This window comes from Ictalurus furcatus, chromosome 25 (genome assembly GCF_023375685.1).
Source record: "Ictalurus furcatus strain D&B chromosome 25, Billie_1.0, whole genome shotgun sequence".
Classification (NCBI taxonomy): Eukaryota; Metazoa; Chordata; class Actinopteri; order Siluriformes; family Ictaluridae; genus Ictalurus; species Ictalurus furcatus.
This window is the reverse complement of record NC_071279.1, coordinates 16,817,885-16,834,635: the sequence shown is the minus strand read 5'-3', so window position 1 is coordinate 16,834,635 and position 16,751 is coordinate 16,817,885. Positions and strand designations below refer to the sequence as shown.

The window sequence follows — 16,751 nt, the reverse complement described above, 5'->3', positions numbered from 1 at the left end:
CTGGTGGTTCTTCACCATTCGAGAAGTACGCACGTGCAAGTCTTTAACGACCGACGCGACAGATTCCAGTTTAAAGTTACTCGGGATAGTCTTAACGTCTCCTCGATACCACGCATAAAAGACAGAAAGTGTATACCTAGCTTTGACTCACCGCTCTGAGGAACGAGAGACTTGCACACGTTGATGTAGTAGCGCTTGTCTTTGTTCTCAGCAACCACCCAGTTACTGCTGTACAGAGCCAAGGAGGACAGATCATACGAGTGTCCGCTGCCGTCACTGAAAAAAAAAAAAAGATGCGATTCAGAGACTTTTTCCTGTTTGTATATCCATCTACAGACAAATCTTAACCGCATGGCAGAGGCAACAAAGTGTTGGGGTAAAATATCCTGGTAGGAGTATTCACAAAGCTTAATGAGTTTTCACAAGAACCTCTGGACCACTAGAGGAGAACCGGAGAGCGCTAACTGCTAACTGCATGAGCTAATAAGCGAGCACTGGTGCGTGTGTGCAGAGGTACGAATCGAGTCGCTCTCACTTGTAGGAGCAGATGGTGGTCTTAAAAGGAGGACAGGCCAAAGCAGTGCGCCATTCAAACAAGTAGGTGCATTCTTCTGTCTCTCTGATAAACACTGGCTTCCCCTACGGTGATCATCCAGAGAAAAACACACTCAGAAAATAAAAACCTACAACATTTGCCTGATAAAACCACACAAATTGAAGAAGTCATACCGGATTCCTGCTGTGGTCACAGGAAAACATAATGGCTGTTGATCGCTGATAAATTCTGTGGCAGGTTTCCCCGTGCATGTAGTTGATCATTATAATGCCATCGTCAAACGTTAAGTTTTGATTAGCCAGTCCTGTAACGGGTAAACAAAAGCACAAATCATAGCGCTGTCCACCTTAAAGGGGCATGATTAGGTCGATTTAAAAACAAAAACAAACAAAAAAGATAATCGTACAGACCAGAAATCCTGTGATTGCTACCCTCTACTTGGCAGGAGGAGACCATGTTTTCAGTCCCATGTGGACACACCGACGTCTTGATAGGGCCGCATACAGCAAAGTGATATTCATACTGCGAGCTCTTCACCTCATAATCCTGCCCCGACAGTGGAGTCAGGTCAAACTCATACCCACTCCTGGGGTCTTTTACCTTACAGTTTTCACCTGATGGAAGAAATTTTAAAAAATATATTTATTTACAAATAAAAAGGTAGTAAAAAGTTGGAGCATAGTACACAGAGTACACGGTTTCCAGATGATGATTTTTACAGGTGATGAAGGAATTCTGTCTAAAATTGTTTTTTCCCCCTGTAATTTCTGTATTTTTTTTCCTGGAAAGTACTGTTCTCCAAATTTTCACCTCTAAATTTATTATTGAGGAACACTTAGTTATTCCATCTATTTTATTATTCCCCACCACATATAAAGATGTCAGCAACACAGGTCCAGACTGTTAATCCCAATCCAAGCCACTCCAGAAGGAATTCATACACTCCTGACCAATCCTGCCCACTCGCTCAGACTCCCCCTGACCAATCCTGCCCACTCGCTCAGACTCCCCTGACCAATCCTGCCCATTCGCTCAGACTCCCCCTGACCAATCCCGCCCACTCGCTCAGACTCCCCTGACCAATCCTGCCCACTCGCTCAGACTCCCCTGACCAATCCTGCCCACTCGCTCAGACTCCCCCTGACCAATCCCGCCCACTCGCTCAGACTCCCCTGACCAATCCCGCCCACTCGCTCAGACTCCCCCTGACCAATCCCGCCCACTCGCTCAGACTCCCCCTGACCAATCCCGCCCACTCGCTCAGACTCCCCCTGACCAATCCCGCCCACTCGCTCAGACTCCCCCTGACCAATCCCGCCCACTCGCTCAGACTCCCCCTGACCAATCCCGCCCACTCGCTCAGACTCCACCTGACCAATCCCGCCCACTCGCTCAGACTCCCCCTGACCAATCCCGCCCACTCGCTCAGACTCCCCCTGACCAATACCGCCCACTCGCTCAGACTCCCCTGACCAATACCGCCCACTCGCTCAGACTCCCCTGACCAATACCGCCCACTCGCTCAGACTCCCCTGACCAATACCGCCCACTCGCTCAGACTCCCCTGACCAATCCTGCCCACTCGCTCAGACCAATCCTGCCCAATCCTGCCCACTCGCTCAGACCAATCCTGCCCACTCACTCAGACTCCCCTGACCAATCCCACCGACTCGCTCAGACTCCCGCTGACCAATTGCACTGACTCGCTCAGACTCCCCCTGACCAACCACGCCCACTCACTCAGACTCCCCTGACCAACCACGCCCACTCGCTCAGACCAATCCTGCCCACTCACTCAGACTCCCCTGACCAATCCCACTGACTTACTCAGACTCCCTTGACCAATCCCGCCCACTCGCTCAGTCTCTATACAAGTGATGACGAACTGAATGAAACTACACATCTGTAGTTTGTTAACATATTTTTAAAGACATTTTATATCATTTGGTATTCAAATCGTACCTTGTGCTCTCTTAACCGGGCAAGCCTCGGAGGTCCTCCATATGAAGACATATTCACAGCCGTCCTTACGATCAAACATCGGTGAGCCCTTCGAATAGCAAAAAAGCAGAAATCTCATTTTTGTTTGCCAATTTAAAAATGTAAGCAAACCACTTTGTACCTTTTTGTTCGTAAGTAGTAGGAACTTCCATATATGGAATAATGTAAAAGACACAAGGTGTGAAATAGCAGATAAATCAAAAAGACTGATGGTGCTTACAGGGCTGTCGTCACACTGGAAGATCACGTGTGTTGAGTAACGCCCCCCTGAGCCACACTTATCCCCGTTCTGATAGATGATACTAATGGAGCCATCTGAGCCGGCCTGCAGGCTGGACTGCACAAAGCCCAGGTTCACACCTCGGCCATTTAACTGACCGCATGCTCCGAGTACCCCGGCTGCCAATGACAAGTCTGTTAGTGTATAGACTGCTTTAATCAAACACTAAATGTTTTTGCCTTCTTAATACATGGACACACAGGCAGAAGTTCAACTAAACTAAACGTTCAGAGGCTTTGCCATATTGGAGAGGAAACCACTGTGTACAGCTGCTATAACATAAGTGATAACAGGAAAATTTGTTTAACAGCCACTCCACAACATTAAACGTTACTATAAATACAGACAATGTGTTATTCTTTAATGAATTTAAAAAACCTGTAAAAATTGGCAAATTGAGAAACAAAGGCATGAATAAAACAATACAGTTAAACTTAGAGCCTAAGTGTGAGTTACCTGGGCAGCCCTGGACAAATGGCAGAGGTTTACACACACTGATGAAGAACTTCTGAGATTTGGCCTGGTCTGAAGTGTCTATGGGAATGTAGGCCTTATTATCCAGACTGAGGTCACTCAGGTCGTACTCATTTCCCTCAGAGTCTGCATGTACCACAAAGCAGGTTAGTGGAAAGACAGGACTACTACGACTACAACTATAATGATTATGACTACCCCTATTACTGCTCCACTACGACTACCACTCTAACTGCTACAAGTACTACTGCTACATTTACTGCGACTATGAGCACAATGAATAACACTACGACTACTACCACTACTGGCCAATCGCTCCTACATGCTCAGACCCTCCTGAACAATCCCGCCCACTCGCTCAGACTCTCCTGACCAATCCTGCCCACTCGCTCAGACTCTCCTGACCAATCCTGCCCACTCGCTCAGACTCTCCTGACCAATCCTGCCCAATCCTGCCCACTGGTTCAGACTCTCCTGACCAATCCTGCCCAATCCTGCCCACTGGTTCAGACTCTCCTGACCAATCCTGCCCACTCGCTCAGACTCTCCTCACCAATACTGCCCACTGGCTCAGACTCTCTTGACCAATCCCGCCCACTCGCTCAGACTCTCCTGATCAATCCCGCCCACTCGCTCAGACTCTCCTGACCAATCCTGCCCACTGGCTCAGACTCTGCTGACCAATCCTGCCCACTGGCTCAGACTCTGCTGACCTATACCGCCCACTGGCTCAGACTCTGCTGACCAATCCTGACCAATCCTGCCCACTCGCTCAGACTCCCCTGACCAATCCTGCCCACTCGCTCAGACTCCCCTGACCAATCCTGCCTACTCACTCAGACTCCCCTGACCCACGCCGCCCACTTGCTCAGACTCTCCTGACCAATCCCACAGTTGACTGCTGACCGTTCACACAGTCATAATTATTATATTTGCTCACAACCGCTTGTGATATTCTTCTAATGAACATAGTTCGTTCTGTTGACCAGGTGAGACAAGGTAAAAACCTGTAAAAATTGGCAAATTGCTGTGGTATAAGACGAACAGAATACTTTCCTGAAAAAGAATCAACCTAAGGGTGATAACAGTAGCACTGTTAGAGTTTGAGTTTTGCACCGTACCACCCAGTCAACCACCACAACTACTACTGCTACAATTACTACAAATAGGAGTACAACAGGTTTCACTATGACTACCATTATGATGATTATGACTATTACAAGTACAACTACCACTCTGACTACTAATATGATTACTATGACTACCACTGCTACAACATTAACTACGACTATGAGCTCAAGTATCACTATGACCACCACTACGAAGTTTACGACAGCTACTATGAATACAATGCCTACCACTACGACTTCTGCTACAATTACTACAATGACTGCTACCATTTTTATTACGGTTACTATTACTATGACCACTGCTATGAATACAGCTACCTCTATTACTACTGTTACTATGACGGCAATTACTACAATCATCTATTATTAATGATCTATCTATCTATCTATCTATCTATCTATACAAGTAAAAAAAAACTTTTAATTTTTGAATTAAAACAAATGTGTATTATGAGTTATATTGTTTATTTATCCACATTTATTTGCAAATAAAAATAATTCAGAAATAAAACATGGTGTTATTCTGCAACATGACGGCAATCGAAATGTTCTGAAAAACCCAGAAGCATATTTTAAAAGGAAAGTTGGGCATGCATATTTACATAGCGTTCAGAACGTTAAGCACACAAACTTTTTTTTAAATTTATTTCACTATTAATATTCGAACATAAACAACTTTACTATTTCTATTAGATGTGATCATGAAAGAAACATCTGTTAAATGTCTTGGACTTAGACTTTTTTTTTTTTTTTTGTCCTAAAGGGTGCAAACCTTTGCATTCCACTATACTAATGTCATCGACTAATGATTTTTATTTAAAAATAAATAAATAAAAGAAAGAAAGAAAGTTAGCTTACCAGTGACACGGCAATCTACCGGTGCAGGCTCACAAGCCAGAGCTGTAGAGAACTCGAAAAGAACGTCGTGCTGCACGTGTGTGGATGTGCTCATCTCCTCACGAATGAGCTTCAGGGAGCCGTTAGTGGCACTCTGATCACATACAAAATTAATGGTGAACGTGGCTCTGGTGCCTGCAGTGTGAGAGAGATGGTTCAGTATGGGGGAAAGTAAAGCCCCTCATCCAAAATATATCCAAATTGGGCTTAAAAACAAACAAACATGCAAGCACACTTATTAACATTCACATTAACAAGCTTGCAGTCTGTCACTTGTGGGCGTGGCCTGTCTAGTGCTTTTGAGAAACTATAATCAAAATGCCTATGATATGATTTAAATACTGTACATCACCTTTCTTTAAATTTGGATTCGCATGCGACATGCTTATCTTCGTGCGCAGACTAGCAAAGAAAGTCTCGCTAATTTGATTTATCCTGACGCTCGCTAGTGTGAACGTAAGGTTATGGTATCCACGTGCAACGCCACAGTCAATTCACTAATCGTTCTAGACGCGTCTGAAGTGCAGGATATGACGCATGAACCCACCCAGGGTTTTATCCAGCTCTCCTCTGTAAGTGAGAGTAAGCAGGCCATCAGTGGACAACTGCAGAGATCTCTCCACTCCTACAAAACTATGAGGCTTGCCGTCCTCCACCACACAGCCTGCCGCGTCTGGCTTGTCCGCGCCGCACTGCCGAGCAGCCGAGCAGATGTTCACCTGCGCAAGACGCACGGAAAATACCACTCCATTAAAATAAATAAATAAATAAATAAATAAATAACAAAAAGCACTCCTTGCTTTTAGGGGAAAGTCAATAAATAAATGTATACTCACGATGAAATCTTTCCCATTAGCAGTTGTCTTGTATGCGTTTTCGGAGACCAGGGGGAGCAGGTTGAACTCAAAGCCGGTGTTGGGATGCTTCAACGAACAAGTCTAACACACAGGAAATTCAATGCAAACACAAAGCGTATAAAGAAAACTTTATTTATTTATTTGACTGCATGTCAAGACGACACTACATCCCTATTCCACAACCCCAGCGCTGTTGAATTCTTGATTCGGACCGGTCAGAAAGTTTTCCATAACAGCAGGTCTGACCGTAATGCAGCTGCAGACATGTGTGCAGATAAGTCTTAGACATTTTTTTTTTCTCTGTCAAAATTTTTAGCCTCAATTTTTTTTTTCCTTTTGCACAAAAAAAAAAGTGCCGTGTTTGACCATTTTTGTCTGAATATACAGTTAACCGATATACTTTTAACTATATATTTGTCGCCAAGTCAAACACACGCTGTTGGAATTCATTTCGTATTAATGAACTCAAAATATTCTCCATTTACCGTGGAAGAAAGCATCTTTAAAACGGGGATATAGAGTCGAGACGAGCGCAAAACATTACTAATATCTTATCTTATTTATACACCAATAAATAGAGGGGTCTGAAAGAGCGCAATAAATAAAATGCACCGTTACTAAAGTGTTTTTTTTTTTTTTTTTAAATAAATAAAAGCTTTGATGAGGTAAACAGATTACGTGAGTTTCTCTATTTCTTAGCACCAAACGTTTATGTAACGTCGCATTTGTACATTAATGGCTGTTATGGTGGTCCAGCACACAATTCTCAAAACGGCCACAAGATGGCACTGTTTATCAGCGGCTGCGATATTAAGAAAACCGATAACCGATTATGGAAAAATGCTTAAATATCGGGAAAAATGTCTGTAAAACCGATTATCTTTCGATCTCTTGTTCATATCAGAGAGTGTAAAACATCTACGCAACTGTCAATCATTCCAGATTCGCATGTCGATCAGCTCATTTTAACAGCGGGAAAAAATAAGACCGGCGTATTTTTGAGCGTACTCTGCTGTGGAGCTCCGACGTATAAAATGTGTAAAATGTAGGTAGGTTTGTATAGCCTAGCGTAACTTCTCAGCTTGAACTGAAGAACGCAGAGAGTGTGTGGTGCTGGGACTCACCTGATTGGTGTCTACAGTAGTTGAAATGGCGCAGGCTGCCTCGGTGTCCCACACGAAGTTCACTGTGCAGTCCTGATTTGATATGAACCGTGGACCGGGCGACTGCTTGCCACAGAGATGACAAAGTTAATGTAGCACACGTCCGTTTAATGTTATGCACGCAGTCCAAAATATACATAGATATTTTAAAGGCGATTCAGAGTTGATGTGATCCTCACCACAGATCCTTTCAAGCAGACGAAGTGAATGCGGGTGGTGTAGGCATGCTGCTTCCCGTCCAGCTCACATGCCGAGCCGTCCGTGTACTCCAGCATCAGCTGATTGTCCTCTACGATCACAGGGCCTTTTTTAGCCACGCCCATGTTACTGATGGTCACTTTTTCCTGTAAAAGTACCACGTGTGACAAGTTACAGCTTCAAGATGATTGTGAATTGGCCCTTGTATAATCTGTGTAGCGGGTAAACTACACGAGAAGAGCTTATAATATTAACTACACAAGAAGAGCTTATAATATTGCAATCAAAAAAAGTCTGTGAGGAAGCTTCATTTATTTTTTTGCATTTGTATATGCATATTTTTGCCATACCTAATTTATTAACTTGTTTATGCCATTATAAAATCATGTATTATAATCACAATCACGTGCTGCCATTACAAAATCATTATAAGATCTTGTTTACATAAGCTTTCTTTGTTTACATACACTGCTTCCTGAAATTACCCAATACAAATGGTAGTTTTGAAAAATTGGCCACACCTTGTTAAAACGTGACCAACTGGGTAAGTAATATCAAAAACCCCTGCTAAACCACACACACACACACACACTGTGAAATACTGACTCTAACAAGATACGGTGTTACAAAAACACTACACTTTACAGTTAGATCATCATCAGAATGAAAAGAAAAAAAAAAAAACCTCAGCTTTTAGCTTTATTTCATTTTTATGATCTGGTTTTGAAAAACAGAAAAAAGAAAAGTTCACCTGAGCACTCTCATATTTTATCTGGCACACCGAGGTGAGTCGGTCGCAGCCCGGCACGGGTCTGAGCGGCCGGCACACGTTGATGTAGTACATCCTCATGTTTGTGGGGTCCGTGGCCTCCCAGTTAGCGGATCCGCTCGACCTCGACAAACTGTAGGATGGGGAGAGAAAAGTAACAACCGTTCACTACTAATAAACAGTAAGGACTCTGCATGGCAGCTAACAGGGCAGATCAGTACAACGAACAGAAGTTTAGTTAACTTTTGTTAAAGGTTCTCATAAATCATGGAAACAATATCCAGGACATCGCTCACCTAGACAAGTCAAACTGTTGTAAGGTATCATGGTCAGTAACCACACACTCCTGTGGCCTCTCAGGACAGGCGTAAGAGGTGTACCATCTGAAGTTGTAGGTATATTCATCCTCAGCCTGGGTGAAACAACATGACAAACAGTCCTTTATTTTTTTTTTTCAGGAAAACATATACTTTTATTTTAATAATAATAATAATAATAATAATAATAATAATAATAATAATAACAACAACAACAACAAGAAAATACATTTTAGTAATATATAATCATCATCATCAACATTACTCATCATCACCATCATATTATTATTATTATTATTATTATTATTGCAGCAATAAAACAAATATATTATTAGTAGTTAAAGTACTAGTAGAAATAATAGAAGCTGTAGTAGTGGTAGTAGTACTAGTAGTAGAAGTAGCAGTAGTAGTAATAGAAATAGTAGACATAATAAAAGTAGTAGTAATGTCAGTAGTAAAAAAAAAAAAAAAAAAAAAAAAAAAAGTACCTGTAGGAGTAACAGTAGAAGTAGTATCAGTAGGAGTAGAAAAGGTAATACTAGAATGAGTAGCAGCAGTAGGAGCAGCAGTAGTAGTAAAAGTAGCGGTACTAGTACTAACAGTAGAAGTAGTGGGAGTAACAGTAGAAGTAGGAGGAGTAACAGTAGTAGAAGTACTAGTAGAATGAGTAGCAGCAGTACGAGTAGTAGTAACAGTAGAAGTAGGAGGAGTAACAGTAGTAGAAGTACTAGTAGAATGAGTAGCAGCAGTAGGAGTAGTAGTAACAGTAGTAGGAGGAGTAACAGTAGTAGAAGTACTAGTAGAATGAGTAGCAGCAGTACGAGTAGTAGTAACAGTAGAAGTAGGAGGAGTAACAGTAGTAGAAGTACTAGTGGAATGAGTAGCAGCAGTAGGAGTAGTAGTAACAGTAGTAGGAGGAGTAACAGTAGTAGAAGTACTAGTAGAATGAGTAGCAGCAGTAGGAGTAGTAGTAACAGTAGTAGTAGGAGGAGTAACAGTAGTAGAAGTAGTACTAGTAGAATGAGTAGCAGCAGTAGGAGTAGTAGTAACAGTAGAAGTAGGAGGAGTAACAGTAGTAGAAGTACTAGTAGAATGAGTAGCAGCAGTAGGAGTAGTAGTAACAGTAGAAGTAGGAGGAGTAACAGTAGTAGAAGTACTAGTAGAATGAGTAGCAGCAGTAGGAGTAGTAGTAACAGTAGTAGGAGGAGTAACAGTAGTAGAAGTACTAGTAGAATGAGTAGCAGCAGTACGAGTAGTAGTAACAGTAGAAGTAGGAGGAGTAACAGTAGTAGAAGTACTAGTAGAATGAGTAGCAGCAGTAGGAGTAGTAGTAACAGTAGTAGGAGGAGTAACAGTAGTAGAAGTACTAGTAGAATGAGTAGCAGCAGTACGAGTAGTAGTAACAGTAGAAGTAGGAGGAGTAACAGTAGTAGAAGTACTAGTGGAATGAGTAGCAGCAGTAGGAGTAGTAGTAACAGTAGTAGGAGGAGTAACAGTAGTAGAAGTACTAGTAGAATGAGTAGCAGCAGTAGGAGTAGTAGTAACAGTAGTAGTAGGAGGAGTAACAGTAGTAGAAGTAGTACTAGTAGAATGAGTAGCAGCAGTAGGAGTAGTAGTAACAGTAGAAGTAGGAGGAGTAACAGTAGTAGAAGTACTAGTAGAATGAGTAGCAGCAGTAGGAGTAGTAGTAACAGTAGAAGTAGGAGGAGTAACAGTAGTAGAAGTACTAGTAGAATGAGTAGCAGCAGTAGGAGTAGTAGTAACAGTAGTAGGAGGAGTAACAGTAGTAGAAGTACTAGTAGAATGAGTAGCAGCAGTACGAGTAGTAGTAACAGTAGAAGTAGGAGGAGTAACAGTAGTAGAAGTACTAGTAGAATGAGTAGCAGCAGTAGGAGTAGTAGTAACAGTAGTAGGAGGAGTAACAGTAGTAGAAGTACTAGTAGAATGAGTAGCAGCAGTACGAGTAGTAGTAACAGTAGTAGGAGGAGTAACAGTAGTAGAAGTACCAGTAGAATGAGTAGCAGCAGTAGGAGTAGTAGTAACAGTAGAAGTAGGAGGAGTAACAGTAGTAGAAGTAGTACTAGTAGAATGAGTAGCAGCAGTAGGAGTAGTAGTAACAGTAGAAGTAGGAGGAGTAACAGTAGTAGAAGTACTAGTAGAATGAGTAGCAGCAGTACGAGTAGTAGTAACAGTAGAAGTAGGAGGAGTAACAGTAGTAGAAGTACCAGTAGAATGAGTAGCAGCAGTAGGAGTAGTAGTAACAGTAGAAGTAGGAGGAGTAACAGTAGTAGAAGTACTAGTAGAATGAGTAGCAGCAGTAGGAGTAGTAGTAACAGTAGTAGGAGGAGTAACAGTAGTAGAAGTACTAGTAGAATGAGTAGCAGCAGTAGGAGTAGTAGTAACAGTAGTAGTAGGAGGAGTAACAGTAGTAGAAGTAGTACTAGTAGAATGAGTAGCAGCAGTAGGAGTAGTAGTAACAGTAGAAGTAGGAGGAGTAACAGTAGTAGAAGTACTAGTAGAATGAGTAGCAGCAGTAGGAGTAGTAGTAACAGTAGAAGTAGGAGGAGTAACAGTAGTAGAAGTACTAGTAGAATGAGTAGCAGCAGTAGGAGTAGTAGTAACAGTAGAAGTAGGAGGAGTAACAGTAGTAGAAGTACTAGTAGAATGAGTAGCAGCAGTAGGAGTAGTAGTAACAGTAGTAGTAGGAGGAGTAACAGTAGTAGAAGTAGTACTAGTAGAATGAGTAGCAGCAGTAGGAGTAGTAGTAACAGTAGAAGTAGGAGGAGTAACAGTAGTAGAAGTACTAGTAGAATGAGTAGCAGCAGTAGGAGTAGTAGTAACAGTAGTAGTAGGAGGAGTAACAGTAGTAGAAGTAGTACTAGTAGAATGAGTAGCAGCAGTAGGAGTAGTAGTAACAGTAGAAGTAGGAGGAGTAACAGTAGTAGAAGTACTAGTAGAATGAGTAGCAGCAGTAGGAGTAGTAGTAACAGTAGAAGTAGGAGGAGTAACAGTAGTAGAAGTACTAGTAGAATGAGTAGCAGCAGTAGGAGTAGTAGTAACAGTAGTAGTAGGAGTAATAGTAGTAGAAGTACTAGTAGAATGAGTAGCAGCAGTAGGAGTAGTAGTAACAGTAGTAGTAGCAGGAGTCACAGTAGGAGTAGAAGTAGTAGTAGTAACAATAATAGTAGTAGCAGCTGGTGGGTGAAACCATACACCTCGCTACCACATCCAAACCCTCCTCACTCTCCCCCCATCCCTTTTACCACCCTATCTGTATAGTTTCGTACCTGAAACTCAGGTTTGCCCGGCCCGGCCTCTAGGTCACACAGGAAGGAGATGTGTGTGGAGCGCTGTGTGTGTTCCTCGTTGTTGTACCGAGAGCCATTTACGTAGTCCAGCTCAATCATGCCATCGTAATATGACAGACTGGAGTTAGACTCGCCCAGGTTCCAGGAATTAGACTTGGTACTGTAAAACGAGAACAGGGAACCTCAGAAAAGAATAAACAAATAAATAAAGTCGAGAAATATTCCAAGAAAAATAAGTTTCACCGAAGAGTGGACTTGCCTCTTGTCAACCTGACAGGCTCCTGATTTCTCAGGGCAGTCTGCAGCCTTAACACTCCCACATACATTAATAAAGTAGTCATATTTGTCATTGGATATGTTGTAGTAACCTCCATCAGCCTTCCTCAGCGGGGTCAGGTCAAACGAAATTCCTGGAAAGAGAGGAACGTGTTTATTCAACATCTGCTTCAGAGAGATTTATTTTATTTTAAAAGGAGCAGTGCATCATTTTTAGAGCCATTTGAAATAAAAACATTGTTGAGTCCTCGTCGTCGTCGTCATCTTTTACCGCTCAACCCTTTTCTGTTAAAACCCACACGCTGCTAGTTGTGTTTTAAGGAAAAACGGGAAAGCCGAGCCAGCTCGGATCAGGTTAGGGGGCGGAGCTAACTTCAGGACCAGAAAAATGTACCCAGAAACCAAGAATTTAACCAGATGAATCACATGGAAATACTGCAAGTGGTAGGTTTTTTTTCTTCTAAAGGTATCTTTGAAATGACATGATTATTATACATCTAGAAACATTTTTAACTTTAAAACATCCTTCTGTTTCAGTGAAATGAAAAGAACCTGTGACTATTTAAGAGCTAGAAGACGTTGTACACAGCAGGCTAGAAGATATCTCCGTACCTGCGGTGGACTTTTCCACTTTACAGTCTTCCCCCTTGGTTCTGGTGAGCACACAGGCAGCGGCGGTCTGCCACTCGAACTCATAAACGCAGCCGTCGCTGGACACGCTCCTCATGATGGGGGGGCTGTCCATGTCGCCGGGCTTACACTTCAGAGTAATGATGCTTTTAATCTTTGCGTTTTTCCTGCACTCGTCTCCGTCCGAGTATATGAGCCGCAAGTCTTTCCCCGTCAGGTCTTTCCGCGGCGAGGAGAGGAATTTACCCAGGCTGACCGACTTTCCTTTCCCTGATGAAAGAACAACTAATTAGTAAAACGTTCACAATATATTTTTATTAAGCAACAAGAAAATGTACAGAGACACAAGAAGTGTCACTAAGATACTAAAACATTTATATTTAAAAAATAAATAAATAAAATAAATTATGAGCAGTAAACAAGTACAAATTACACGGTAGCAGTCACAGTAGGATTCTTCAGATAAATTCGTTCTAATTTTGCATCGTGTCTTCATACAATTAACCTATAAGTAAAAAATGTATATGGATTTAATACCTAGAGTAGGGCTGCAACAAACGATTATTTTCATAATCGATTAGTTGGCCGATTATTTCGTCGATTAATCGGCCGGGGACATTCAGTACTTTTTTTTTTTTGTTTATTTAAAATAAAATCCACAAACATAAATTCAGACTGAAACTTTACACATATTATTCATTTAGGACTGTAGTTTAATTCAGTGCTTTTTTGTGCATCCATAAATAATAATGTATAAATACTTATATACATACAAAATTTATTTTATAGTATTTATGCATTATTTTTTATGGATGCACAAAAAGCACAGAATTAAACTACAGTCCTAAAAGCATAATAAAAACTCCCTTTCACTGCAGTTTCTGTTACTCGCTGCCTTTAACCATTATTTTACTTGTGTTTACTTTTGATCATAATGTTTTAATTAGACATTACAGATCTTACTTGCGCTCCTATTGCGCGTCTACACCGCGTGTGATCAGCAACGCGGGCTCGTTACTAACACATCACTTCCGTTATAATAAACGACAGAATTTACACTGCAAGCGCGCAGATACAGCATATAATGAAATTAACTTAAATTAGACTAAACCTTTTAAGCAGCTTGCGCCAGTTTCCCCGCCCCTTACACACAGTGGAGCATTTCGGATATAAACATAACTGTCCTCGTGCTGCACTGTTTGATCTCCGCGGTGTTTAATATAAAATGCCCCCCCTGCCTTAGAGGACTTTCTTCCTCGGTCACGTGATGATTTCTCCTCTGTCTGATGGAGGCTGAGGTCATGTAGGGAATAAAAGATAACGCAGACATAAACAGTACACTGAAGAAAGTCATTATCGGTGACCCTGAGGCTAAAGCTAGCGGCGTCGCATTACGTGCGTATGACGACAAACTGTTACCAAATTATTTAGCTATACAATGGATCTAATATCTGGACAACCTAATAAATTACATGAAAAGACAGACAGACAGACAGACAGACAGGCAAAGTACAAACTGTTACCAGAAGCTTTACTTATATATGGTTATAATATCTGGACATGTATAGACTGACAGATAGACAGATCAATATGGATAGATAGACAGATAGATAGAGACAGACAGACAGAGTGATAGATGGACAGACAGATCCATAGAAAGACAGATATACAGATCGATCAATAGACAGACAGACACAGACAGACAGACAGACAGACAGACAAAGAGACAGCTTGATAGACAGACAGACAGACAGAGAGATAGACGCAGACAGCTCGATAGACAGACAGATAGACAGCTCGATAGACAGACAGAGAGAGAGAGAGATAGACAGAAAGACAGCTTGATAGATAGACAGAGAGAGACAGATCGATAGAGAGAGAGACAGATCGATAGAAAGACAGACCGAGACACACAGACAGAGTAATACACTGGAATTATAATTACAATAGCCTTACTAGCTGTTGGAAACGTGATGTAACGTAACACTCACCCACAGCACATACAGCTGCATCTTCAGGACACGAGGCATTCCCACTGATGAGTTTATTACACACGTTAATGTAGTACAGCTTTTTGTCCGACTCTGCAATGTTAGCATCCACCGCCTCCCAGTTTTGTTGCTTGCCATCAGGTGCTGAAAGGCAAACATCAAAACGCAAGATGTGAAGGATTAAAAACTAGGTTACCGTTCGTATTTCCTCCCATGCAACATACTCCACTGCTGCCATTAACAGCACAAGCTCCATTCGTACGCTGGGTGTATTACAGGAAGAGTCATGTAGCTAAGGGATGACTGACGAACTTGATCCCTGATGTTGTAATAGCAATGGATGATAACAATATGACTAAACAGCTCAGATATCACAATACAATAACACCACGAATGTCTTTCATAATATGACTCCACTCTTATGTGCTCATGAAACAGATCACGTACCACGAAGATATGAATCTCTTCGACTTATTCATAACGTTGCAAAAATAATACAAGTGTACAGAATTACACTATCGCTGATGCGGAATTCTTGATTCTGATTGGTCAGAAGGTGCTGATGAAATTTTCCTTATACCACAGAGCGGCTGAATTCTGTAATCTGATTGGTCGGAAGCTGTGCTTTATTTTTGTACGGCTCAGACTGTAGTTCTGGCTGTAACATGACCGATAGGTTAATATTAATGCACTTATTCTAGTACATTAGTGTTTCTATTGTAACAGCTCATATATAGCGACTTGTACTAAGAATAGATGGATTTTAAAAACACGTGTCGATGTTTAACAAAGGAAATCGTTGATGTTTTGTTATGAGTCTCGGTCGTTAGCGCTTTGTAACGGTTTGTCGCGGTGCTTTGCGAAGTTTCCCAGGACAGAGATGTTTCACGCTGTGGAGCATCAACACCCCTCTGTCTTGCATTATTAAGTTATTCCTTACATAACAGTAACTCATAGGTTCATATTAATGCGCTCGTTATAATACGTTATTAGTAACAACTTAGCGACGAACAGCAGAAGCTCCGTATAAACGGACTGAAAACACGTGTAATCGTTCATATGGTGAAGTTTCCCTTGAGGAGATGTTTATTATTATTGGTCTCATACAATATCTGAAAACATTAAAAACTCTACCACTCGTTGTAGCATTACAGATGAAACTAGCGCTCACCTGCGTAGCGAGTGAGACGGGACAGGTCATAATGCATCTTGCCATCAGTGACTCTGCACAGCAGTTCTTTGGTTTCCTTTACACAGGCGTACGACGTCTGCCAGTTAAAGTAATACGTGCAGTCGGCCTCTCCTGTAAACACCGGGTAGCCGTTCCCTGTACAAATAAAAACGTTCAAGTTCAATAACGGTACCGTAGGAAGGAATTTTAAAGTAGAAAAAACAGTAATAACAAAACATCGGCAGCTCCTATAGCCATAGCGGAGTACATCCAGAGTGCGATGTATTAGTGACCAAAATAGGTCATTCAAGTGCGAAATAATGTGTGGCTAAAGATTGGGATTATGGCTTCTGAAATGATGGATTATGCTGATTATATTTTTCCCCACCTACATGTGTATGGTGACGGTCAAAAATATGAAAATGTTTAGAGACAGGAATTGAAGAAAGATTAGGGAGTTCGGTCTTTAAGAGATTGATCCAGATAAATAAAGCACACTAAGCCCCAGACATGAACTAATATGGGTAAGAAAGAGTCAGGTTTAATTCAGGTTGTGTTTAAATAACTCTCTCCTTAATTAGTAAGAGCAGAGACACCTCAGACACAAGAGCACAAGACTGGATGGCAGTTTAAAGAAACAAAAGGGAGGAAGGAGTGACCGAGTGAGCAACTGAGTGACTAAGTAACTGACAAGGATGGAGTGACTGACCAAATGATTTGAGAGTTACCGATT

The 16,751-nt window shown here is 41.7% G+C and overlaps 1 protein-coding gene across 9 annotated transcripts in view; it reads right to left on the bottom strand.

The window, feature by feature from the left end:
* igf2r (insulin-like growth factor 2 receptor) overlaps positions 1-16,751 on the bottom strand; it is a 47,184-nt gene that overhangs the window by 13,608 nt on the left and 16,825 nt on the right. For all 9 annotated transcript variants that reach the window (XM_053613576.1, XM_053613579.1, XM_053613583.1 and 6 more), the window contains 19 exons: positions 16,019-16,174; positions 14,848-14,991; positions 12,839-13,126; positions 12,210-12,360; positions 11,930-12,110; positions 8,622-8,737; positions 8,308-8,458; positions 7,538-7,702; positions 7,320-7,421; positions 6,175-6,276; positions 5,886-6,057; positions 5,300-5,473; positions 3,294-3,437; positions 2,778-2,956; positions 2,519-2,606; positions 967-1,170; positions 730-860; positions 536-639; positions 152-276 (listed from right to left, as the gene is read on the bottom strand). In XM_053613576.1, the coding sequence (XP_053469551.1) occupies positions 152-276; positions 536-639; positions 730-860; positions 967-1,170; positions 2,519-2,606; positions 2,778-2,956; positions 3,294-3,437; positions 5,300-5,473; positions 5,886-6,057; positions 6,175-6,276; positions 7,320-7,421; positions 7,538-7,702; positions 8,308-8,458; positions 8,622-8,737; positions 11,930-12,110; positions 12,210-12,360; positions 12,839-13,126; positions 14,848-14,991; positions 16,019-16,174 (2,877 nt within the window). The remainder of the gene's footprint in view (positions 1-151; positions 277-535; positions 640-729; positions 861-966; positions 1,171-2,518; positions 2,607-2,777; positions 2,957-3,293; positions 3,438-5,299; positions 5,474-5,885; positions 6,058-6,174; positions 6,277-7,319; positions 7,422-7,537; positions 7,703-8,307; positions 8,459-8,621; positions 8,738-11,929; positions 12,111-12,209; positions 12,361-12,838; positions 13,127-14,847; positions 14,992-16,018; positions 16,175-16,751) is intronic.